This window comes from Bubalus bubalis, chromosome 20 (genome assembly GCF_019923935.1).
Source record: "Bubalus bubalis isolate 160015118507 breed Murrah chromosome 20, NDDB_SH_1, whole genome shotgun sequence".
Classification (NCBI taxonomy): Eukaryota; Metazoa; Chordata; class Mammalia; order Artiodactyla; family Bovidae; genus Bubalus; species Bubalus bubalis.
Window position 1 is genome coordinate 62,770,900 of NC_059176.1, and position 26,807 is coordinate 62,797,706.

General features: G+C 45.7%; 1 protein-coding gene across 6 annotated transcripts in view; it reads right to left on the reverse strand.

Moving 5' to 3' along the window:
• Positions 1 to 890: 890 nt before the first annotated feature.
• TTC23 (tetratricopeptide repeat domain 23) overlaps positions 891 to 26,807 on the reverse strand; it is a 157,274-nt gene continuing 131,357 nt past the window's right edge. For 5 of the 6 annotated variants that reach the window (XM_025271595.3, XM_044932794.2, XM_044932793.2 and 2 more), the window contains 3 exons: positions 23,189 to 23,316; positions 17,980 to 18,129; positions 6,993 to 9,612 (listed from right to left, as the gene is read on the reverse strand). In XM_025271595.3, coding sequence (XP_025127380.3) covers positions 9,223 to 9,612; positions 17,980 to 18,129; positions 23,189 to 23,316 — 668 coding nt within the window. In that variant the 3' untranslated portion in view covers positions 6,993 to 9,222. Of the gene's footprint in view, positions 1,433 to 2,208; positions 2,292 to 6,992; positions 9,613 to 17,979; positions 18,130 to 23,188; positions 23,317 to 26,807 lie in introns of those variants that run through there. The other variant, XM_025271599.3, reaches the window with a different exon arrangement.

Consider the following 26,807-nt stretch of genomic DNA (forward strand, 5'->3'; position numbering starts at 1 on the left):
GCTGTCCCAGAACTTGGGTTCATCTCCCATATCCGTTCTCATATGCTGCTCAGCACAAATGGAGGCAGACTGGTTTTGTGTTTCCTCCTGGGTGTCGGAGTGAGAGGGGACCATGGTGCAACCTGCTGCCATCTCAGCGCCTGCCTGCAGCCCTGCTGGGCCACAGCCCAAGGGATGAGAGAGGGGCTGTGAAGGGAAGTGAGAAGTGGGGATAAAACCCCACTCCCACCGTCTGCATGCTCAACCTGGTCCCAGCTCTGGATCTCACCTGGGGAAAGGTGCTCAAAATGAGTCACTCCTGTTCTCAACTGACGCCGGCCTCCTGCCAGGGGACTGAAGACCACTGTGGACCTGAGTGCTCATCCAACCCCACCCTCCATACCCCAGCATGCTGAACCCAGAACACAGTCAGGAGTAGGGGCCAAGGGCCGTCAACTCAAAACAGCGCTCCAGAGCTGCAGCCACATTCCCGTGGCTGGAGTGGAGGCCGCAGGAAGCAGCAGCTGGGCGTCGGCAGTCCTCCGTGCCTGCCTCACTCCCGCCCGGCTCTCTCCTCTCTTACACCTGCCTTCCCCGACCTCTAGGCAAATTCAGGGCCATTTATCACCCACCCACTGTACCAGGCGCTTTCCTTCTGCTGTCATTCAACCAGCTCCACCGTGATGTGAGTCAGTGACTCGCGTCCCTGTCGGGTGGCACGTTCTGAGAGATGGGGACAGTGTCCCGTTTATCGTGCCCTCGGTTCTTAGCACCCCCTGGTGGTCCGCCTGATTCAGTGCGTGGTGGCCTGCACCAGGGAGGAGACGCTTCCTCAGGGCCCCTTCCTAGGCTCCCAGGAGCTCTGGGGCAGCTTCATTTCACAAACACATACTGATCGCAACACTCCCAGGTTTCTGTTTATTAGCGTTTTATTCTCAATCCCTATTACCTTCCTATAAGAAAGAGCTCTTTGCCTACAATCTTCCTGCTCCAAATCTGACTCCAGACCCTGCACACAGGGCGGTACACCAAATACACCACCAGATGGTGAAGGAGCGGAGCCTGCAGCTGCAGCAGTGCTGACGGTAACTTGCGGCCAGAAGAAACCACTGAGGCAGCAGAAAGAAAAATGCTTTCTAGAAGGGCAGGTCACAGGAGGGGCGCCCACTGTCCACATGGGGCCCACGGGAGGTGTGAGGTGGCTTTGCATTCGGAGCACACAGTCAGCCTGGAAACCCGAGCAGCGGCTGTCGAAGGCCCCGTTCCGGACGGAGAGATGTGTGGGGCACCCGGAGGCTGCACCCAGGTGGGGGCACCCCAGGGGGCGGTGGGGCAGGCTCAGTTGGCGGCGCTGGGCCTGGTGCGCCCGGGCACGCTGTGCGGCCGCCCGCCTGCGCAGAAGGCCGCCTTGGCTCCGGGGGACGGCCGCGGCCTCGCGGGTACCTCGGGGGCCCTGCGGACAAGCAGAGGGATCAGTGTGGTGGCCCCGGCCTCCGCGCGCCTAGCGCCGGCCTCGGCGGTGGTGAAGACCAGCCTGGCACTTGCTGAGCTGCACTTCACGAGGGAGCGCCAGGAGGGCAGGCAAAGGAGAGGGGGCTCTGCAGGAGTGGAAAACCCAGCGTTTCACCTCCCATTGCTGATTCCCGCGGCCGTGCTCGCCAAGCAGACACAGTGGACCTTCAGCGACTCAAGGGGCCCGGCACTGCGGGCGGGGCCTGAGCGGCGCCCCCTGCCGGCCCGGCCCGCCTGCGGCGAGTCACTGAGCTGGTGGCGCCTGAGACAGCGCCCCCTGCCGGCAGGGCCTGACACGGCGCCCCTGGCCAGCCGGTCCCGCCCGCGGCGCGTCCTGGAGCCGGCGGACCAGGCTCTGCGCGGTCCAGGCTGGAAGGCCGGCGCCCGGGTGAGGAGGTCAGAGCGCCCTCAGGCCGCGTAGGACCGTGTGCCCTCGGCCTCCAGCAGGTGACATGACTAGCAGGCAGCCGATCTGCAGGAGGATGAACCCCAGCCTGTGCTTTTGACATTCTCCGAGAGCTGATTTCTTCCTGATACCGGGCAAGAAGATATTTTACAATTGAGTGTTCAAAGGAACTGGGCTTGCATAGTTCATGAGTAATGGGATGACAGTCAGTAGACTGTCCTTTTCATGGAAAGTTCCACTGAACCTTACAGAACCAGCTTCCTCTGAGATTCTGACGGCAAAGTAAACAGTGTCGGGGGAGGTCAACTCACTTGGACAGGATGTCCATGGTCTGCTGGGTGGCCAGAGTCCTCTTGTCCTGGGGTCCATATAAGAGGGTCTGGATCTGAAGACACTGCAGAGCACCAAGTGTGTAATCGTGAGGTTATGAGAATGTCACTGAGAGCATTTTTCAGGAAAATCAAGTCTCCCTTGAATGAGAGAAAGAATACCTCATTTACAGACCCCTGCTATGAAGGAGTTAGTGCATTCTCAAGGTTTCTCCCAGGAACAGTCTAACCTTCAATGTAGATATTCTGTGTAATTGATTCACTTTGTTGTACAGCAGAATCTAACACAACATTGTAAAGCAGCTATACTCCAATAACAAAATGGGGGGGGGGATTCTCTGAGGGATCCAGGCAACCCGTGCACAGTTTTAGTACTGTTTTATAGAACTCACTGTGACTGTTCTGTGCTGTGCTTAGTCCTTCAGTCATGTCCGACTCTCTGCGACCCCATGGACTGTAGCCCGCCAGGCTTCTCTGTCCCTGGGGATTTTCCAGGCATGAATACTGGAGTGGGTTGCCATGCCGTCCTCCAGGGGATCGTCCCAACCCCAGGGATCGAACCCAGGTCTCCTGCATTGCAGCAGATTCTTTACTGTCTGAGCCACCAGAGAAGCCCAAGAATCCTGGAGTGGGAAGCCTATCCCTTCTCCAGGGAATCTTCCTGACCCAAGAATCGAACTGGGATCTCCTGCATTGCAGGTGGATTCTTTACCAGCGAGGCCCTACTGTGACTATCTGTATGCAAAACTATGTTTAAAAGTTGTATTTTTAGAAAACATAGGCAAGAACATTGCTATTGACCAGAGGAAGGGTTTCTAATTTTAAATGACCCTTGCTGCAGCTCAAAAAAGCTTTTAAAATGTTTTTGCTTTTTTGTAAACAAATGCTTTATATGAGCTTTCTATATTCATTATACACAGCAATTTCTTAGAAGCTATTTGTTTAGGAGTTAAATATTCAGCTGTATATTATCCAGGAGTGGCTTTGTCTTGATTTCTCCCTACTGTCCTGCTCAACAGAGATGAGAGTTGTGCCCAAAATGGTCAAAATAATATTGAAGAATGACATAGAGGGACTTGCTTTGCTGAATGTCAAGACCTTTTAAAAAACTATAGTAATTAAGATAGTGGTTTTCATCCAGATAAATCAACAAAACATGGTGGAATCTAACACCTGATAGATGACAGAAGTGGCCCTGAAGAGTCCGTAAGGAAGAGCTGAACTAGTCAGTAAATGGAACTATGAAACCAGTGGGTTTTCCAAATTGAAGGAAATAGACCCCTACCCCATATCAAACAGAAAAATTAACTCCAGATAGTTTCGGGAACTAACTGTAAAATGAAAACCTGAAACTTACAGATGAAAATACTGAAGGATATTTTTTTATGATCTTGAGGTGGGGAGACAAGATCCAGACACACCAAAAGTAAAAGACTGATGAAATTTAACTACATTAAAATTCAAAACATCTGTGCTCCCAAATGTACCCTAGGCAAGGTACAGACAAACCAGACTGAGGGAAAATATTTGCACAAAACTGAACAAGGATTAACATTCAGAATATATAATGAACTCTTATAAGGTAATGAGAAAAAAAAGCTACTAATAGCAAAATGATCAAAAGATATAAACAGATTATTCAAAGAAGTTGAAAACAGACTGGCTAATAAACACAGCTAAGCTCACTAGTAACCAGTAATGCAAATGAAAACTTCAGTGAGATTACCTCTTCACCTAACAGATCTCAAAAATTACAGTCTGATGATAATACCAAGCTTTGTAAAAATATGAGGCAACAAGAATTCTTTTATATATTGACAGTGGGTACTAAAATTGGTACAACCAATTTGGGAATATTTTGTAGAATGATTTGGGACTATTTAGTAGTGGATAAGTAAATTGTGATACATGTATATTGTTTATAGATGACATCATACAAATTTTTGATGTATGTATCTGCACAGATGAATCTCACAATTCTAGAGAGGAAAAAGCAAATTGCAGATGATTGCATGTAATATGTGTGTGCATATTTGAATGTAAAACAAAACTATAGTAAAATAATAAAGATGAAATGATATCTATTTCAGGATAGTAGTTATTTGGAAATGGAGTGGGGCATGGGCTTCAACTGTATGGGTCATGTTTTATTTCTTACACTGAACAGTAAACTCAGAAGTGCTTGTTATATTATTCATACTTTTTCTTATATCTGAAATATTTCATAATATATTTTTAAAAGACTGAATTTCTTTTTACATGGTAATAGTTTGAGCCAAAAAAAAGTGTGAGGATTTGGGGACTCCATACTAAAGACTGTATTCATTCTTATGGGTCAATCAGAATTTTTTAGGTCTTTGAAAATTAAAATGCAGGAAACCAAAAGGCTTTGTTTTTATGAGCTGTGGAAAACAGCAAGCCCATCTGAAAGTTTGGTTCAATCTGAGCAATTGAGAATGTGGTTCTGGAATCTGAGAATATGGTTGTCTTTTGGAGGAAAGGAATATTATTAGATGAAAATATGGCAGGGCTTTTTAAATAACAGAAAATATTCCCTATTTCTTGGCTGAATTATATAACACCAAAATAGAGTACACATTTCCCTGTTATTCTATTTAGTATATAATCCAAATTCCATAAAGGCAAGGATCCCAGCTCTCCCGAGCAGCAAACCTCACATTTTCTCAGTCTGCACGGAGGCCCTGACCTGGGCTAGGCAACGTGCGCCTCATTCCCTGGGATTGAGCTGCTAAGTCGCTTCAGTCGTGTCCGACTCTGTGTGACCCCATAGACGGCAGCCCACCAGGCTCCCCTGTCCCTGGGATTCTCCAGGCAAGAACACTGGAGTGGGTTGCCATTTCCTTCTCCAATGCGTGAAAGTGAAAAGGGAAAGTGAAGTCGCTCAGTTGTGTCCGACTCTTTGTGACCCCATGGACTGTAGCCCACCAGGCTCCTCCGTCCATAGGATTTTCCAGGCAAGAGTACTAGAGTGGAGCTAACCCTGCTTTAATTCACACAGAGATGGCTGTGACCTTGGAAACTTTGAACCTTGAGAAAGTTCTGTGTTGCCTTTGAGGGGAAGGAGATGGGGACACGCTGTAAGCTCTTCCAGCTCTCCTCCCCTTTGACTCATGGCTACTGGACACCTGGGTACTTGCCACCGGGGCCCGCAGAGGAGGCTCACACAGGGACGGCGGATGACAAGCAAGAGCGTTCACCCCCATCCGGGCGGGGCTCCAGGGCGAGCGCGTCTGGCCAGATGGACTTCATTTCCTCCTACCTGGCCAGGGATACCTTCACTCAGTGTAAAAGATCAGGGTGAATTTTAAGCCCCCTGCAAACGTCCGTGTTTACATATGTATGAGTGCCTCAGATGCAGCTCATTTTGAGACGGGCTGATGTTGACATGAATGTTAACTCATTCACTGAAACAGAATTTTACTGACACACCTTATAACGATTATATGAGAAAACCTGAAGTCTCAGGTCAGTCTGCCTTAAGAAGGGGCCTCCAAAATCTAAAACTCAGGAGGAATTTCCATTCTCCTTTGGTTATTGAGGTTTCTTCTCCCTGGCCTCCCATTCTGTAGGGAGGAATATACTATTAGCTGAATATTCACGATTCCTGGAAGAAGAACATGGCAACTGACAATACGGAGGTGGATTCTCACTGGTTCTACTAGCCACCTCTGTCCCAGAGCCTGTGGCTCATTTTCCCTGGGGTGTTGTGTAGAGAGGGTGGCGTTAGGAGAGAGGGCCATGGTTGGGTAAAGTGACCCTCTCCAGTAATCAAGACCAGAGGGAGGTGAGCCCATCCCGTCTACTCCCTAAGTCCCAGGAGTCAAGACTCTCTTCTTTCTGGTGTTAATAGGTTTTATTTTTAGGCTATCTATACTCACTAATGGGCTTCCCTTGTGGCTCAGCTGGTAAAGAATCCGCCTGCAATGCGGGAAACTTGGGTTCAATCCCTGGGTTGGAAAGGTCCCCTGAAGAAGGGAAAGGCTACCCACCCCAGTCCTCTGGCCTGGAGAATTCCATGGACTGTATAGGCCATGGGGTTACAAAGAGTCGGACACGATTGAGCGACTTTCACTTTCACATATTCACTAATGAAATTTGTCCAAAACTCTAGCTGAAGAGGGAAGAGGTGTAAAAAGATGTCAACTAGCAGGGATACAGACCCTTGGCCCCAGTCTCTTCTGTGATGACGGTGCCCAGGGAGGACATACCAGGACAGACAGGGAAGACTGGTTCACCCAGTAGTGGAGATGGTCTCTAACAGCTAACGTTTCTTAAGTAGTGAAATAATCCATTACTGACTTTAACTAGAAAACATCTTACATAGCCATATATATATGTACATATATATGTTTATGCTGCTAAGTCACTTCAGTCGTGTCCGACTCTGTGCTACCCCATAGACAGCAGCCCACCAGGCTCCGTCATCCCTGGGATTCTCCAGGCAAGAACACTGGAGTGGGTTGCCATTTCCTTCTCCAATGCAGGAAAGTGAAAAGTGAAAGTGAAGTCGCTCAGTCGTGTCTGACTCTTAGCGACCCCATGGACTGCAGCCCACTAGGCTCCTCCGTCCATGGGATCCTCCAGGCAAGAGTACTGGAGTGAGGTGCCATTGCCTTCTCCATATATATATATATATATATATATATATATATATATACACACACACACACACACACACATACATACATATATATAAAATTAGCTATATATTTTTATCTAGAAACATAAATTGAATTTTTCAGTGTTCTGTGGCTCCTAGCTAAATTTGCTGAAACATTTTTGTGTGAGGTAAGTCTTTCAATTCCTTTGTTAAAAATATTGACAGAGATCAAGTCTGGGCATTGTAAATATCTCACTGAACCAAGTAAAGAATTCCTCAGGCCTCAACAGAACATTCTCCACCAGTAAAGGTATTTTGTACTCTCCCAATTCTCCCAAGGAGTCCAGTACACTCTGATCTGAAATCAGCCTCCAAAGGGTGTTTGTCGTTTTTAAGTGGACAAAAAAAACCCCCAAATTTTGAGATTCCAGATGTTTTAGGAAGCCATACACTGTTTGTGTTCTCTTGATTTTATCTGCAGGGACTGGGAGAAGTCATTTGTGTTTTCATTGTTCCCTAAATACTAAAGACCTTTCCTGCTTCAGGAAGGCGAAGGGGACTTGAGCTTTACACTAGTCTATGAGCTGTCACCAAAGGGGCCCTGTCTGTCTTGCTCCCCTTTGTGTTCCAGGTGCCTAAGTAGATGCAGTATTTGCTAAATTAATGAATGACTAAATAGGTTGAATAAAAGATCCACTTATGAAGTTCTTATATGGGTCTGTGAGACGTGTTTAGACCACAGGGCTCCAGTGACGCGTCAGCTGCTGAGCTGTCTGGTGAGGAAGCTCCATGAGGATGCGGTGCCACAAACCTCCTCCATCATAATCCCGGCGCTCAACAGCAGAAATTGTGGCCCCTAGGTGCCACTTTCCCTTACGGGCATCCATAACGCCACGGGAGTTAGACACAATCTTAAGCACTTGGTGAGAACCTTAAAAATGATACTTGACACGACTTTGAGTTTTGAAAGTTAGGTTTCTAAGGAGCCCAGAGGCCAAGGAATCTGGGATCGGAGGCATTGACTTGCCTGCTCTGGCCCACCTCCGAGCCCCCCAGCCAGCACCCTTCCCTGTGTGGACACACCAGTGGCTCGGCGGCAGCTGAGGCACAGAGGTTAGCTGACTCAGTCTACAAGACCTGAACTCAGAAAGGGGCGTATTTTCCGATTTGGGGGGATCTCTGACAATCTGCAACTAGTGCTCAGGGCCACTTATTTTCATGGCAGTTCCTCTGCAGAAGTGGGCTGATCTCGCCTTTTCTTCCTCAACCTCCAGTCTTAAGTCCTGAAACCATGTCATCATTTCTATTGGGAAATTTCTGACCACAGAAGTGCTGCTGGGCCATATCTTTTTTAATAAGAGAGGCGGTGCAGCTAGGGCTGCAGTTTAGGAGCCATCTCAGTTGCAAGGTACGAGACTCAATGATGGAAAATGCAGAAAGACATACTTTTCTTGCCTGGGAGGGGTCTGTGCCAAACCTTCAAGCAAGCACATGTATTTTGTCTTTACAAGAAATGAAAAACAAAGCCTGAGAAAGGTAAAATATTTTCAAAGACTCTAATGCTCAGAATCTGAAATCACTGCTCTTGTTTACACGTATTATCTGATGCTAGAGTATGGGGAGGAGAGATTACCCAGGAACACATGAACTGTGCTTCTCTTTTTATGTCAGTTCTCAAGGTTAGAATTAAGAAGAAAAGACAACATCAGAAGTTAAAATATGTGGATGTATGAAATGCCTTAAATGTTTAGAAAAACAAAGTTATGCTTTCATTTACATCAGGAATGATTCCTTAAATGATGAACGTGGGGAAATGAAAGGACAGACCAAGACACAGCTCCTCAGACAGCATTTCCCTATAAAAAACAGGGTCACGTTGGGGCGGGGCTTGGTATGCCCAGCCCCTCAGACACCAGCCTCACCCCCTGGACCTGTGTCTTTCGCTGCAGCTACACATTCTCACGGGTGTTTGCTGAGCCCTTGCCAGACGCCAACCCTGCGTCCACCTCGGGGTTGGAGCGGTGGAGGGGGGTTTCCAGTGTTGTGCGGGAGCCAGGTATTTAAAAACGTGTGAACAAACACGGCCTGACTGCTCGTAAGAGATATGGTAGAGAATAAAGGATGCGGGCTCTGAAAGAATAAGGTGGGGGAGAGGTCAGTAGTGGCAGAGGAGGCTTGGGTCAGTGAAGGCCTTTCGGAGGTGACGTTCGAATTGAAACCTGCAGGATGGGGAGTCAGCCATATGAAGAGGGCCAGGTCGGGGGCAGGGAGGTGGGGGTGGGGTTCCGGGCAGAAGGAGCGGCAAGAATCTGAGGCAGCATACCCTGCTCCCCCCTCTCCCTCTCTCACACACACTCAGACACACACACACACTCTCAGACACACTCCCTTCCTTGGAAGGCCAATGAGCTAGAGACCCGTGGGTTACTGCACAGATGGGCAGGAAGCCTCCCATGAGAGAAACACAGACGGAGCGGGGCCAGGGGCCCTGGGACATGGGGCCGGGAGAGGAGGAAGAACAGAAGGGAGGCCAGGCCTTTGCTCCCGGCTGCCCTGGACAGCGGCGGAGGAGCAGCCCTCCCTGAGCGTCTCAAGTGCCCGCTCAGAGTCCTGTTGTCCCTGCCGCCTCCCTCACTCCTCACCTCCGAGTTGCCCAGGGCTGTGGGTTCTACACGTTTATTGACATCCCTCGACTCCCCCACAACTCTGCTCCAGCCCCTGGCCACTGTCTCGGAGCCAGCTACCACCATCCTTCTCCAGGACGACTGCAACACAAACATGCAGAGAACACGGGCGTCAGCGGACTTGCCGCGTACCCACAGGCAGGCTCCGGCTTTCTTTTCCAAGGGGACGGCCAGCTGATGGTAGAAAAGCTGGGTCCGCCTATCTGAGCCACAGAGAGCAAGAAATCCAGCTCCCTTTTAAAACTTAGTTTTCAAACTGCTTTCTCTTGGCCGGGCTCCCTCCTGATGTGGAGCTCAGCCGTCCCGCCCCGTCCTTCTGGAGTGTAGTAACACTCCTGGCACTCCCTCTTTCCACTTGTTTAAGGTCACACTGGATTTATGTGGTAGGAGATTTTTGCCTTTCTCTCCGTTCCTGGCCGTCCCCCCGTAAACCCACAGTTCTCCTGCATCCGGTGAGGTTTTGACAACCCCTGGAAGCTCTCAGGCAAGGATAGTCCATCCAGACCCAGTCCTGCACCCTCCAGACCGTGATGCCAATTTAGGAAGGTCTGAGACATCACGCGTCCACCACAAGCCACGGTAAGCATTCCCATATTAGAGGAACTTTGCGCAGCAAATGTAGCCTTGTCCTGGGCAGTCTGTGTTCAGAGCTTATACATGTTTTCAAAGGGACAGGGAAGATGGGGGCTGTGTCTAGGCTGCTACAGTTAGGGGGCTGACCCCAAGCAGAGGAACTCTGCCTGGCAGCTGACGACGTAGGGCAGCCTGTGACCAGGAGACCTGGATTCTGATTCCCACTCAGCCTGTATCAGGCAAGGGAGGCCCCACAGTTTCCCCACAAAAGGTTAAGCCCTTGACCACTTTAACCACCAGCTCCCATTCTTATACTATATCAACCAATCTACAAACATCTCCAGTAACTAATGAGTGCTTCAAGTGATTTTAAGCACACTTCTCAAAACAAGAATGGGATTCTGTATATGAACTCAATGTCAGTATGATCCTCTTTTCTTTCAGAAGGGATCTGAGGTGGACTGCTGCAGCCCAACAGTGGGTTAGTCAAAGATGATTAGAAAAATCAGGATTGAGAGATCAAAGACGAATCAGACTCTACCCATGGGCTAACATGGGGCTCTACGGGGACTCCAAACTAGGCTCTGGATGGTCCAGTGTCCAGGGCAATGAGGAAAACACCACAAAAGCGGAAGGGAAGGGGAAACTAGGTGGGCTGCTGGTGGAACGACAGGACGTGAACCATGCAGAAGGCTCCGTGTGTTTGGCAGGATGGAGAAAGAGCAAGGGCCTGACGGTCTGTTCTAACAGACACTTGACCTGTGCCCACATAAGACCTGTCCAGGTTGGGCTTTCTCATATACAAGCTGTGAATAAGAAACATTTCCTTTCCCTTCTTCAGATGATTCATCATGGTGGGCTTTGAATTTCTTGGAGAGAGAGGTCACATAAAATCGTTATTTCTATAAAGTCATCAGGTGGTGGGCAGAACCCTGATGATGACCGTACCTAGCAGGGAGACCAAGTTGCGACGGGACCCAATCCGACTGCACACGGTACTGGGCCCGGGGTTAGTCTGGAGATGCTCCTGGCCTAGGAAACAGTCTCTGTGAATCCCATTTGTAGCCTTTCACCTGGATGAAAATCTAGGTCTCCACACAAAAAAAGTGAATTTTGTGGTGGAAATTTCCGTCTGGAGCCACCAGAGTTCTCCAGTGCTCCCCTGCAGATGTCTCTGAACGAAAGGTCGACAACGCGGCTTTTTCTCAGAAACTTACTCCCGCCGTCGGCTCTGCTTCCTGTGCCCTTCAGCAGAGGAGGGTGTGTCTGGAAATGGAGTCAATGGATTCCTGCTCCAGAGCTGACAGCTCGGGGGAGGCAGCTGTTGCGGTGGTGAGAAGACAGGAACGCTGGGCCAGGAGCTTTAGAGAGCTGTGTTGGCTCTACAGAGCTCTGCGCTCAACACGGCATCTGAGAAAAGCCCAGCTCAGCAAAGCCTGTGTGTGCCCTGGTGTTCGCGGAGCGACCAGTCCTGTCCTCAGGCGGGTGAGAATGGACATGAGGGCTGTGTGTACCACAACCGGCACAACCTGCAGACACCCGTTTCTGCCCTTTCCTCTCTGACTCTGGCAAGTGGCAGATAGCTTTAACATGTCAAAGTCATTGTATTCAGGACTGATGGTTAATGAGGTCAAGCTAAAGGAAAACATGTCACCAACTTCCACTGCAGACTCTGGGAGTGATGAAGCCTGGAGTTTCCTGAAGCTGAGCTGATTTCCAGCTGAGCCTGAGCACAGAGTAATGATTCTCAACTTAAGCTAAACTGCAGGTCCCTGGGCCCCTTGTGCTTTGCCCCAGATTCTGCTTCAGAAGATGACCCTGATGCAGGGGGTTTAAGACCAACGCTTCGCAAACCAGTGGCATTGAGGAAAATGTGGGCTTTACTTAATGGTAACTTGCCCATAGACAATTTACTTAACTTCTAAGAGCCTCAGGCCCCTTGCCTGTAAATCACAGCTACCAAGGTCTGACCTGGGGGGCTGCTGTGAGGTTTGGAAGTGATGCATGAGCTGCCCTAGCGGCACCAAGCCTGGGCCCCAGTGCATGGTCAGTAATGGAACCAAAGCGGCCCTCCTGGAGTCAGCAAGGCGGCATGAAGACTTGCGTGGCCTCAATTCAAATCCTGCTCGTCCGCTGACTTTTGCTGCCTTCCAGCACTCCTGGGTCCTCTCCCCTGCCTGGAGTTGACCAAGCTGAACCCTCGGCAGAGGTGTTTCCTATCTCATCTTCACTGCTCAGGGCAGAAATGAGGAAGCGGGAGCGGAGAGGAGACTCCTGCAGCAGGGGTGACGCCTTGGCTGGGACAGCTCCACCTGGACCCTTGGGCATCCTGCGCTCTGCACCCGGCCGGGCCAGGCCCTGACCCGAGCAGCCCCACTGGCCTCACCTCGTCCCCGCCTCAGGACAACCGTGGGAGGGAAGTTGGGCCCTGTGTTGCTGCTATTGCCATTTTACAGATGAGACGACATAGGCCTCTTGCCTCAATTCTTGGGCCACCCCATTCCATTTCCAACACTGTCCTCACAGTAATTAAAAAAAAAGTCCGAAAAACAAATATAGAGCGATTGTGCCCTGCTTAAAATTCCCTCAGTGGCTCCCAGATGTTAGAGCTGGGTTTAGAAATTTTTTTCTGCAAAGGACAGGTGGTAAATATTGTAGATTTTGTGGGCCAAGGGATATAAATTGAGCTACTATGTAGGTACTTACCTAGTAAGAGAGGGAACAAACTTTTATAGGCAAAATTTAAGGTATAATAATAATAAGTACATTATTTTTGGTAATCTAGTTCTACTAATGAAAATAATGGGTTTCTTTTTTTTTTTTTGGCAGGGGGCTAAAATTTCACTTGGAGGAGGAAATGGCAACCCACTCCAATATCTTTGCCTGGAGAATCCCTGGGACAGTGGAGCCTAGTGGGCTACAGTCCATGGGGTCGCAAAGAGCTGGACGCTACTGAAGTAACAGCACAGAATTTCACCTAGCCGGGGTTTTAAGTCAGTGTTCTCTAGCATCAGATCAGCTTAGGATCACCTGTGAAATGATTACAGATTTTATAATCATCTGTAAAAAACATTTTCAACTTAGGGGCCACACAGAAACAGCTTCTTAAACGGGCGACACTATCTTGTCCCTGAGTCTCCTCTTCCACCTCATTTTCGACGTGGGAATTCCTTTCTCTGCTCAGCAATGCTCTTTTTCAGGACTACTTATCTGGGCTTCCCTGGTGGCTCAGATGGTAAAGTGTCTGCCTGCAATGCGGGAGACCCTGGTTCAATCCCCAGGTCGAGAAGATCCCCTGGAGAAGGAAATGGCAACCCACTGCAGTACTCTTGCCTGGAAAATTCCATGGACAAAGGAGCCTGGTAGGTTACAGTCCATGGGTTCGCAAAGAGTCGGACACGACTGAGCGACTTCACTTTCACTTTATCTGGCTACCTTCTCTAATCCCCTTTCTCCCATTGATCATAGTATGAACATGTAGCACAGAACTGAGCGCATAATATCAGAGTTAGGGGATTACAGTCTGTAATTCCTTCACTAGACTAGACTCTCTTAAGGGTAGGGGCTGTGGCAAGCCTACTATACTCAGTGCACATGCCCCCAAATAGGGAGGGGCTCTAGTGACCCTGTTCCAGGTTGTCTGATCAAAGGACGGTGATTTTTGCACCCCCTCCACTGTGGGCCACCCAGGGGCCTGAAAGGCACCATTGTCTTACACCGCACCACACCCCTGGCCTCGGGTGATTGGTCAAGGGTGGGCACCGGATCCAAGCCAGGCCTCTCAGTCTTTGCCTGAGAACTTCCAAGCTCTGATGGAGAAATGGCAGTGGGAGCTGGAAGTAAAGCTCTGGAGGGCTGGCCGCCATCCCCCGCTGGCAGGGGAGACGCCTCCATGAGACAGGAGGAGAAGGAGGTGCAGAGAGAGGCAGGCAGGGTTCCTGGGCAGAGAGAGCCCTGGTGGCACTTGAGTCTGGCCTTGATTCTCTTGAGGCTCTGCTGGGTCTTTGCCCTGCTAATCATACACCTGTCAGAGCTTCCTGGAAACCATGAGACAACAGATGCTTCTTTATACCTGAGCTAATTTGAGTTATACTGTCAGTGGCAACCCAAAGGCTCCTACTTATCCTGATCTTGGCATTCTCTGTACTCTGCCACTGGTTTCCAAACTTTCTCTAAGCACAAGAAGCACCTATTCAAACAGAATCTTATTTGGAAGCCCACGAGGGGAAAGTGATGTTAGTGTAGAGTAGAGGGCACAGTATGGGCTGCCTCGTGCTAACCCCCACTCTCATGGCTCCCAGCTTTGCAGTCCAGGCCTAGACACTTCCTTTCAGCCTCAGTTTCCCTCTCTGTGAAAACAGAGAGCAGAGGTATCCAAATCTTAGGGCGACTATAAGGCTGATGTAAGGTAACAGATATAAATCATTTACCTTAGTGCTGGGGACATACCAGTCACTCAATAAGCGTTAGCTTAAACGTGGGGGCTGGAGAAACCCAGAGCAACGGCCACGCTCAACTTCCTTTCTCACCTTTCCCTCACCATGGCGTCTTTGGCGTCTGTGTCATGTTTAAATTCTCTAAAATGGTGGGCATAGTATATCTTCCTGGCTAGACTAGAAAGTCTCGCAAAGACAAGAAGCATATTTTTCTTGGCTATTGATTGTCTTTCCCCATTCTGTCTACCACAGTAATTGGCCCATAGAAGATACCCAATAACTATTGTAGACTGATAATGAACATATATTATCTCATTAAAAAACAGGCAACATGCATATTACCAAATCTGGTGACTTTTGCAGCAGAATCAGAAATCATACAAAGAGAAAAAGTCTTGACTTAAAGGATAGCTCACTCAGAACTAAAGTTAATTCTTTTGGTTTAGGCAATTATTTTACTTAAATAGGTTTTCACCATTTTAAAACCAATTTATGTAATGAAAACACAACATGACAGAACTTATAAATGCATTTAAAGCAATAACAAGAGGATAATTCATAGCCTAAAATGCTTATATCAATAAAAATGAAAACTCAAATGAATTAAAGTCCCAATTCAAAAAGGCGGGGGAAGTCCCAACAGAGTAAAACAAATAAGTCACAAGGAAAGAAAGAATAAAGATAAAATCAGAAATTAATGAAATAGAGAATAGGAAGACCATTTATCTATGGAATTCAAATCCCATTTCTAAGAAAAATTGCTCATTTAAAGCAATATTAAGAGGACAATTCATAGCCTACAATACTTATATCAATAAAAATGAAAACCCAAGTGAATTAAATTCCCAGTTCAGAAAGGTAGGAAAAGCTCCAACAGAGTAAAACAAAATAAGTCACAAGGAGAGAAAGAATAAAGATCAAATCAGAAATTAATGAAATAGAGAATAGGAAGGCAATTCATCCATGGAATTCAAATCCCATTTCTAAGAATAATTAACATAATAGACAAACCACTAACTCAGTCAAGAAAAAAGTGTGAAAAAAACCAAGAATTAAAATGGGAAAATAAATATTAAAAAGGTAGAAAATTTAAAAGTTCATGAGACTATTTGTCAAATCTTTATGCAAATCAATCTGAAAATGTAAATGAAATAGATAATTAGCTGGGAAAACATAGTTTAACAAAGTGACCCCATTAGAAATAGAAAGCTTCAACAGACCAACTGGTTTGTAAAAGAAACTGAGAAAATTATCAAGAAAATCACCCCACTAAAAGCCCCATGCCTAAAGAGTTTCACAGGTGGTGCAAACTTTCAAAAACTAGATAGTTTTAATGTTGTATAAACTCCTTTAGTACATAGACAATAAAGGTAAACTTCCAAATTATTTTAAGTAAAATAACATTGATATTTAGACAAATATCACTTACAAGTATTGGTACAAAATAGTTGCAAAATATAAATATTAGCAAACAGAATCAATATCACATTGAGAATAATTCATTAGGACTAAGTGGATTTATTCCAGGAGTGCAAGGTTGGTTTGATATTATAATAAAGCGCATCCATATTAAGTGATCTAACAGGAGTGCAAGGTTGGTTTGATATTATAATAAAGCACATCCATATTAAGTGATCTAACAGGAGTGCAAGGTTGGCTTGACATTATAATAAAGCGCATCCATATTAAGTGATCTAACAGGAGTGCAAGGTTGGCTTGACATTATAATAAAGTGCATCCATATTAAGTGATCTAACAGGAGTGCAAGGTTGGCTTGATATTATAATAAAGCGCATCCATATTAAGTGATCTAACAGGAGTGCAAGTTTGGCTTGATATTATAATAAAGCGCATCCATATTAAGTGATCTAACAGGAGTGCAAGGTTGGTTTGATATTATAATAAAGCGCATCCATATTAAGTGATCTAACAGGAGTGCAAGGTTGGTTTGACATTATAATAAAGCGCATCCATATTAAGTGATCTAAGAAGAATCATCTCATTATCGCCACTGACACTGACAAACTGAATCATTTCATCAAAATAAAATCCAGCAATTATTTCTAATTAAAAAAATACTCATAAACATAGAAATTCTTGGCTACTCCCTAACCGCAATAAAATATATAAATCTTAGTCCAAAGCCAGCATCTTTTAAATGAGGAATCACTAGAGACATTTCCACTAAGACCAGGAATGAGGCGAGAATGCCTATTATTCCAACATTATTTGTTATTGTACTAGAGGTATGAGGCAATTCAATTAGACAAAAATAAATCAATCAGAGGCATAAAATTTGGAAAACAGAAAGTAAACTGTTTGCAGATGATGTAATAGTATATCTGGAAAACTTGAGAGAATCAGTTCTCAAATTAACTCAAATTAGGAAAAGAAGCAAGCTAGCAGAACATAAAATTAACACAGAGAAACCTATGGTCTTTGTCTACACAAAAATAACCAGTCAAAATATGTAATGGTGGATAAAACTCCATTTATAATAGCATTAAAGAATATAAAATGCTTAGAAATCAATTTAGTAAGAAATGTACAAATCTATATGAGGCACACTTTAAAATGTTCCTGAATGAGACCAAAGTAGACATGAACACAGATAAAGACATCCTTTGTCCTCTGGTAGAATGACTCAACATCGTAATGATGTCAGTCCTCCTGAGACCCATTTATAAGTAACACAATTCTCCAAAAAATATCACCAGATTTTAATGGAGCTAGACAAGTTGATACCAAAATTCATGTGGAAAAATAAACATGCCAGAATATTTAGAAAATCTGATATTCTAGGGGTTTATACAAAACAATGAGGGGAGTCTAACCCTACCAGATTCTATACCATGCTGTGATATCTCTATAATTAAGGCAATGAGGTACTGGAATTCAAATAAACAAAGAAAAAAGTAGAATAGAAAGAAATTTGGAAATAGACTCAAGTACATGTGGAAATGTAGTATATAATGAAAGTGTTATCTTAACTCACTGGAGTACAGATGGACTCTTTAATAAAATGGTGCTGGACAACTGGGCAGCCATTTGGGAAGAAAATAACAGAGCCATACCTTGTGCCATCCACACAAACTCCAATTTAAAAAGAAATAAACATAAGTACTAGAGGAACATATGAAAGAGCTCCTCTATAAACTGAGTGTACAGAAAGAGTAAAATAAGATTGATGAATTACATTATTTACAAATTTAAAATTATTTGCATGGTAGAGAATAATTGATACTTTATTTTAAAAAATCTATGTGCACAAGAGGACTACTGTATCTTTTGTCCCAAAAAGTGTTAGCTGAGATCAACTGCAACATTGATGTCATCTAACCTAAATAAGCCACCTGTAAAATTTCATTTAAGGAGTGCGGTGCAGAGGCAGGAAGGGCGGGAGGATTTTTTTTCTGAGTTAGTCGGGCTACAGCTTTACCTTCTTCAGTTTCTTGTGGGCCCCGGTCTGGTTCCCCTGTGCCAGGTCGGCCACACCCAGGAGCCGGTATGTCTCTGCCACCTCAGGACTGAAATCACTGAACACTGCCACTTTGGCCTCCAGGGACTCTCTGAGGATTGAAGTGGCTCTCTGTGAAAGGAATAAAAAGCAGTCTGGTTAAATAAAAATGTTCACTGCCTCACTATTTACAATAGCTAGGACATGGAAGAAACCTAGATGTCCATTGATAGATGAATGGATAAGGAAGTTATGGTACATATACATAATGGAATATTACTCAGCCATAAAAAGGAACACATTTGAGTCAGTTCTAATGAGGTGGACGAGACTGCAGTCTATTATATCCAGTGAAGTAAGTCAGAAAGACAAATACCATATTTTAACACATATATATGGAACCTGGAAAGATGGTACCAATGATCCTATGTGCAGGTCAGCAAAGGAGACACAGATGTAAAGAACAGACTTTTGGACTCAGAGGGAGAAGGAGAAGGTGGGATGATATGAGAGAAAAGCATTGAAACATATATATTACCATGTGTAAAACAGATGACCAGTGCGAGCGTGACGCATGAAGCAGGGCACTCAAAGCCGTGCTCTGGGACAACCTGGAGGGATGGGGTAGGGAGGCAGGTAGGAGGGGGGTCAGGATGGGGGACACATGCCTGTGGCCGATTCATATTGATTTATGGCAAAAACCATCACAACATTGTAAAGCAATTATCCTCCAATTTAAATAAATTTTTTTAAAGTTCAAAGCTGGATAAAGAAAATGCCAGTACCAGTGCCTCCTAAGAAAATGATGTAACTGATATGAATGGTATGTATTTTCACTTTTAAGGGGAATGAGTTTGGGTAGCATGTCTCATGAGCTGAGCCTACTTTCCTTTTCAAATAGGAATCAAGAAATAATGTACATGGGGTGGAGGGGTTGGCAGTGGGGAGGGGGATGGTGTGAACTCTGAAGAGAAAATGCATAAAAGATCCCTGGAGAAAAAGCCACCTCAGATGTTACAGGAACCCATTTTAGTTGAGTTCAGTTCAGTCGCTCAGTAGTGTCCAACTCTTTGTGACCCCATGGACTGCAGCATGCCAGGCCTCCCTGTCCATCACCAACTCCTGGAGTTTACTCAAACTCATGGCCATTGAGTCGGTGACGCCCTCCAACCATCTCACCCTCTGTCATCCCCTTCTCCTCCCGCCTTCAATCATTCCCAGCATCAGGGTGTTTTCCAATGAGTCTGTCCGTTCTTCGCATCAGGTGACCAAAGTATTGGAGTTTCAGCTTCAGCATCAGTCCTTCCAGTGAATATTCAGGACTGATTTCCTTTAGAATGGACTGGTTGGATTGCCTTGCAGTCCAAGGGACTCTCAAGAGTCTTCTCCAACACCACAGTTTAAAAGCATCAATTCTTCAGCACTCAGCTTTCTTTATAGTCCAACTCTCACATCCATACATGACAACTGGAAAAACTATAGTTTTGACTAGATTGATCTTTGTTGGCAAAGTAATGTCTCTGCTTTTTAGTATGCTGCCTTAGGTTGGTCATAGCTTTTCTTCCAAGGAGCAAGCATCTTTTAATTTCATGGCTGCAGTCACCATCTGCAGTGATTTTGGAGCCCCCCAAATAAGTCTCTCACTGTTTCCCCATCTATTTGCCATGAAGTGATGGAACTGGATGCCATGATCTTAGTTTTCTGAATGTTGAGCTTTAAACCAACTTTTTCACTCTCTTCTTTCACTTTCATTAAGAGGCTTTTTAGTTCCTCTTCACTTTCTGCCATAAGGGTGGTGTCATCTGCATATCTGAGGTTATTGATATTTCTCCTGGCAATCTTGATTCCAGCTTGTGCTTTATCCAGCCTGGCATTTCTCATGATGTACTCTGCATGTAAGTCAAATTAGCAGGGTGACAACATACAGCCTTGCCGTACCCCTTTCCCGATTTGGAACCAGTCTGTTTAGTTGGGTAGGAAGAATAAAAACTAACATGAAATGCATTGTGTCCTTTACATCTCAAGAACTGTGCTAAATTGTTTATGTGTGTGAGCTCCTTTAGCTCGCACTCTTTCCTTTCCATAAGGACAATTTTAGTCCTCGTTTGACAGAGGAGGAAACCGAGGCACAGGGTAGTTGAGAAGCTCGCTCAGAGTCAGACAGCCCATCAGTGGCAAATCTGGGGTCTGGGTCCTGCCAGCTTTAATCCCTCTTAGTTTCAGGCTCTTCTTTCTCTGGGCACAGTGATGTTTTTATGTAAGTGAAAACTATAGTTTCCTGGCAATTTATCTACTTACAGAATATCCAGAATATATTCCAGGGTTTTCTGTTTCTCACAAGAAATACTTCAAGGAACGAAAAGCAAACATTCCGACATGGTGAAAAGTTAAATAGATTTGACATTTTGTTTGGTTTATCTGACTTATTTATACCAACATGGAATAAAAAAAAATATGGGTTGGAATTAATCTCTTCAGTCAGACACTAAGACATACAGAGGGAAAGCCCTGCATGTCGATCTCCTATGTTTCTCCGAAATTCTTCCACCATCTCCTCCATGAAAGCATGATTACAGTTAGAGAACACAAACGCAGAATTTAAGAGCTGAACAAAGCAGAAACCGGAGAAGAAGCCTTGCCCACCGCTTAGCCCTGAAGGCACCCTGCTAGCACTCCCCAGACAGAGGAATTGGCAAGGCCTTTACTCATGTTATTGGCAAGAATATGAATTAGGTGCTGGGGTTGGGATCAGGGAACCTCAGGAAAGGCACTTATAAGAGAGAAACAATTTCTCAGATGGAAAGACAAGTCACTGCTGGGGAAAAGAAGCTGTATCTGTTGTGAAGTGTGTGATCTCCCCCTTGGTTCGGGTCTGCCTGATGCTGAAGCCTGTCATGTCCCGTCCCAGGGACCACGAGGCAAGTGTTGGGTTTGGCAGCTTTTCCATGAAAATTGGTTGTCAGGCTTGGAGGAGCCAATGGGGGAAAGAAGAGCCCAGCTAGCCCAGCTCCTTTTCCTAAAGGATGCTCTCAACGCCATTTACAGCCTATAATTGGGGAAACTGGAGATGGATGTGCAAGTCGAGATGGCAGTGGAAAAGATGCCACATGGACATGGGTATAGAGGAAGCAGAGACTGTGATAGTCTCTGAGAGTTAGACAAGTTTAATGGAGAGAAGGGAAGAATAATCCGGATTCAGGTGGGCCAAGAGGCAGGCAGGCTTGGGCACCTGGGCACACAGCGGTAGAGGGGAGAAGCACATGGCACGTTCAGGGCCAGTGAGTGGACTAATGTGCCTACAGCAGAGAGAACAGAAGGCGGAGCAGAGGGAGGTGAGCAGGCGTCACAGGCTGGGCTGGCAGTGGAGGCCTTCCTTCCAGGCCTCCAAACGAGGGGTTTGGATTTTCTTACAAGGAATAGGAAGTTAGAGAGGGTTTTTGCTGGCAGAGCAGCACAACTAGAAGAATATCTTAACACAGATTCAAAGGAACTTTTTCACTTCCATGTGTGTGTGTGTGCCACATCGCTCTAGTCGTGTCTGACTCTTCATGATCCCATGGACTGCAGCCCGCTAGGCTCCTCTGTCCGTGGGATTCTCCAGGCAAGAAGGCTGGAGTGGGTTGCCAGGCCCTCCTCCAGGGGATCTTCCCGACCCAGGGATGGAACTCGCATCTCTTCTGTCTCCTGGCAGGTGGGTTCTTTGCTACCAGCGCCACCGGGGAAGTGCCACCATTATGGAAATATATTACTGTCCATACAATTATATTAAACTGGATTCTATGATGAAAAATAGTGGGGAGAATCTAGTGAAGACTGAGGGAGAGGAATCAGACAAGCTGGTGACTCCTGAAGGATGGGTCTGCATTAGCCAGGAGATCAATGAGGAAGAAACTTCCAAGAGCAGGAAACAAGTGCGGATTAGAAAAGGCCACTGTGGAACTCACATCAGGGGAGGACGCACAAATGAGACTGGAAATGCTAGCAGAATTCAGATCTTGCCACGTATTGTGGGCAATGCGGGATTCCAGCTTCTCTTAAGGGCACTGAGAAGCCAGTGGAGTATTTTACAAATAGAGGTCCATTGATCAGATCTGCTTTTTTTAAAAGATCACCCTGGTTTACTTATTCAGAATAGATTAGAAAAGGGCAAGAGTGGAAGGAGCAGCTGGGGGCCCAGGGTTTGCTAGAGTGGTCCAGGCAGAGATGAGATGGCAACCGATGGATGGAGTCAAGGGGCCGTCTGGAGGCGAAGATGACTGACGGGCCAGAAGGGGTGAGGCATGATGGGGGCACGCTTCCTGTCAGACTTCTGCCCTGAGCACTCTCCACAGAGCTTCCAGCGATGTTCTAGAACCTGAGGCCCCGGGAAGGCCCCTTTCTACTTGGCTGAGTGATCCAGAAAAATATGGAAACTCCATTTATTATGGTTGCTGTAGCCCTATTTGGCCTGAGGAACATGGGTACATCTAGATTAAAAACCTATCCTTAAGCTCACATCAATTGAGAGAAGGGTGAAGCATTAAGAGTTAGGAGAGGGCTGTTGGGCAGGAGGTCTACAGAACACCAGAGGAAATAAAAACGTTTTCCTCTCAAGGATTTACTTTGATGGGTTAGAGTTGAAAATACAGATATATTTATATAAATCAAGCATGCGGCTGTCTGGTAGCTGTTAGGCTTATTATGGAACAAGTTCCCAAGGGTTTAACTACCCATGGGATAGTTAAACGACTATAAACTCTGAGCCTGGTTCCATTTGTGCAAGCCACGGAAAACTTGCCTGTATGGTTCAATGGACAGTGAGCCATAACTTCTGCACCGTGCAGCTCTTATTTGATATGCAAATTTCATTCATTAGCCAAGATAATAAGACACGCTAATTGCTACCTCCTATGCCAGCTCCAAGCACAGGCTATGATAAGCTGGGACTGTCCATCTGGCTCTCAAGGTTTCTAGTCCTTTAGGGTACTTTGCAGGTGGACATGGCATCTGGGTTCTCATAATTTTTTTGTTTCCCAAGAGTGCCTATGCAGGAGCTGGCTGCCTGGCCTTAGGCATCCCTCTCCCTGTGGAGCCTGGCACATGCCTTGTACACAGTAGATGCTTAAGACTTGCAGAGTATAGGAGTAGCCCTTTGGATATCAACTGGGTTGCCCGAGTAAATAACTGTCAGCTGTGGTCCAAACTCACTCACCTCGTCTTGTCCAGTGACTTGTAGGAAATGGCAGTAATCATCTTGAATTGAAAGAAACTTGGCTTTCTCCTTCCCTTCAGCATCCTTGAGATTAGCCATGCTGTCCTGAAAATACTGCTCAGCCACATCTGAAGAAAAGCACCACAACAATTTTGAAAACTACTGAACAGATTTGAAATGAAAACAGAGTAACTATGCATTTAGTGATGGTGAACTCTCTGAAAATAATAAGTAACTGGACAAGATAACCCAGTTAAGGAAACTGTCTTTTCCCTTTAATCTGACTGTTTTATTAGACAAGGTCTGCTGCTGCTGCTGCTAAGTTGCGTCAGTCGTGTCTGACTCTGTGCGACCCCATAGACGGCAGCCCACCAGGCTCCACTGTCCCTGGGATTCTCCAAGCAAGAATACTGGAGTGGGTTGCCATTTCCTTCTCCAATGCATGAAAGTGAAAGTGAAGTCGCTCAGTCGTGTCCAACTCTTAGCCACCCCATGGACTGCAGCCCACCAGGCTCCTCCGTCCATGGGATTCTCCAGGTGAGAGTACTGGAGTGGGGTGCCATCGCCTTCTCCGCCCAGTGATAGAGTAAGCAGAGTTAATGCAAACAGGGAAACTATCCCCTAGACCTGACACATCATTAAGTTTTCAGGTTGATTAACCATTAATTATTCATAAAGCTCTAGTTACTCCTCACCGAGGTTAGAACTCCAAGGATCCACTGACTTTAGTGGATGTTGTAATCTTGGAATGTAGTTTAATAACACTATAATTCTGGAAAATATGGCTGACAGGCTGCTGAAGGATAAACCCCAACCATTCCAAGCACTTAAACATATTGGTTATAATGTAACAAAAATATTTTAAAATATTTGCCAATCTTGAAAGCAAAAAACAAAAAAGGAAAATCCCAGATATGAAAAATGAAGAGGAAACTGAAAGCCAGAGCAGGGAGGTGGAGGGGTAGTTGAATGGTCCATGAGGGGGTTAGGAAAAAGGTCTAGTGTATTCTAAAATGCCGAGGGTCTCATAAGCCTGAGCAGGGCTGGCTATCGAGGCCTGAGGCCTCTGTGTGTTAAGTGGGTGAAACAAAGCTCCCTGCAAAAATTCAGCGTCACAGGCAGATTTCTAGGATGACCCCAGTGACACTCAGCCTTGATTATGACCTCCTCATTGATTGTGGGTGGAACTTATAGATAGGCTGAGATATTACTCCTGTCATAAGGAATGTTATATAGCACAGTAGACTGTAAGAAAGTGAGATTACTCCTTGGGCCTAACCTAATGTCACCAAAGCTTTAAAAGCAGAGTTTTCTTTAGTTGGTGGCAGAGAAGGAAGGCAGAGAGATTCAAAACATGAGAGGGATTTGAAAAGGAGGTTCTCCAATCCTGAGATGGAGGGGACTGTGGTACAAGGACCCAAAAGTGGCCCATAGGAACTTAGAGAGGTCAACAGTCAGCAAGAATATAGGGACTTCAGTCCTATAACACAAAGAACTGAATCCTGCTAATAACAAGGTTGAGCTTAGAAAAGGACCCTGTGCTCCAGATGAGAATGTAGCCAGCTGACAACTTGATTTTAGCCTCAGCAGAGAAGCCACTCTTACCATGCTAGACTTCTGATTGATAGGATTAAAAGCTTAAACTGGGTGTTTAAACAACCATAATTTGCTATGCAGCAAAAGAAAACCAGTATAGCCAGGAATTCCTAAAACCAGCTGTTGTACTGGTCCAAAGAGAAGCCTCACGGCTGTCCCTCCAGGGGCCATGGCTTCAAAAAGCATCTGAAAGAAGCTGGGAGACTGTACGTGGAGCATTCTGTGTGAGGGCAGAATTTGCACCATCCACTTTATTTGGAAATTCTTTTTGTTTTTTCTTTCCCCAATTGTTTCCTCTCCTTCCTTCCACACTACATGGCTTGTGGGATCTTAGTTCCTCAACAAGGAATTGAACCCAGGCCTATGGCAGTGAAAGCATGGAATCCTAACCACTGGACTGCCACGGAATTCTCTTGGTTTGGAAATTCTGGACCAATAAATTGAAGTAGAAAACTAAGGCCTTAATCTCCAAAATATACAAACAGATAATACAGCTCAACAACAACAAAACAACCCAATAGAAAAATGGGCAGAAGAACTTAATAAACATTTCTCCCAAGAAGACACGGAGATGGCTAGTAGGCAAATGAAAAGATACTCAACATCACTAATTATTAGAAAAATGCAAATCAAACTACAGTGAAGTACCACCTCATACCAGTCAGAATGGCGATCAATAAAAAGTCTAAATACAGCAAATGCTGGGAAAGGTGTGGAGAAAATGGAGCCCTCCCACACTCTTGGTGGTAATGTAAGTTGGTGCAGCCACTATGGAGAAACAGGTTCCTTAGAAAACTAAAAACAGAATTACCATATGATCCAGCAATCCCACTCCTGGGCATATACCTGGACAAAACTGTAATTCAAAAAGATACATGCCCCTCATGTTCATAGCAGCTTTCTTCACAATATCCAAAATATGGAGACAACCTAAATGTCCATCCACAGATGAATGGACAAAGAAGGCACAGTTCGTGTATACAATGGAATACTATTCGGCCATGAAAAAGAATGGAATAATGCCATTTGCAGCCACCCTGATACAACTAGAGATTGTTATACTAAGTGAAGTCAGAAAGACAAATCCCATTGATATCACTTATATGTGGGATTTGAAATATGACACAAATGGACCTATCTACGAATCAGAAGCAGACTCACAGGTGTCGAGGACCTGTGGCTGCCTGGGTCGGGGGAGGGGAGGGGAGGACTGGTAGTCTGGGGCTAGCAGATGTGAGCTATTATATACAGACTGGGTCAGCAACAAGGTCCTGCTGTATAGCACAGAGTTTATCACAGGATGTATTCAACATTCTTTGATGACATTGTGATATGGTTTATCACAGGGTACCCTGTGATAAACCACAACAGAAAAGAATATTCAAAAAAGAAACTCCGTAAAGTAGGATCTAGTCTGAAAGTATAAAAATTATAGGACTCCAGCACAGGGGTCACAAACTCATTCTATAAAGGACCAGATGGTAACTATTTTAGGCTTTGGGGACCAAAGATTTGTAGCACAAAAGCAGCCTGAGATGCTATGTGACTAAAGGAGCCTGGCTGTGTGCCAAGAAAATTGTTTAGAAAAATGGGCAGGGAGCTCGATTTGGCCCCTGGGCTGAAGTTTGCTGACTCCTGCTCTAGCAGAGGAAAATGTGAGTGTCCCTGAGGAACATGGGCCGCCTCCCCACTCAGCACCGCAGCCAAAGCGCTGCTGGAGACGGTGACATACGACGAGCACACGCTGAGGCAGATTATGACCCATACATACAAGGTCCACTTGACACTTCCATTTGGAAATCCAGTATGAACTGTGTAGTGCAAATACACATGAGCAAAAAGGTAAAATATTATCTCTAGCTTCTTCAGACTTCCTCTGTATTTGATTGTTTCCCCTTTATCACCTCTAATTTTGTTTTTGTGCTTTCTCCCCATTTTCTTGATTAGACAGGACAAGAAAGAAGAAAAAAAGAAAGTGAAGTCACTCAGTCGTGTCTGACTCTCTGAGGCCCCATGGACTGTA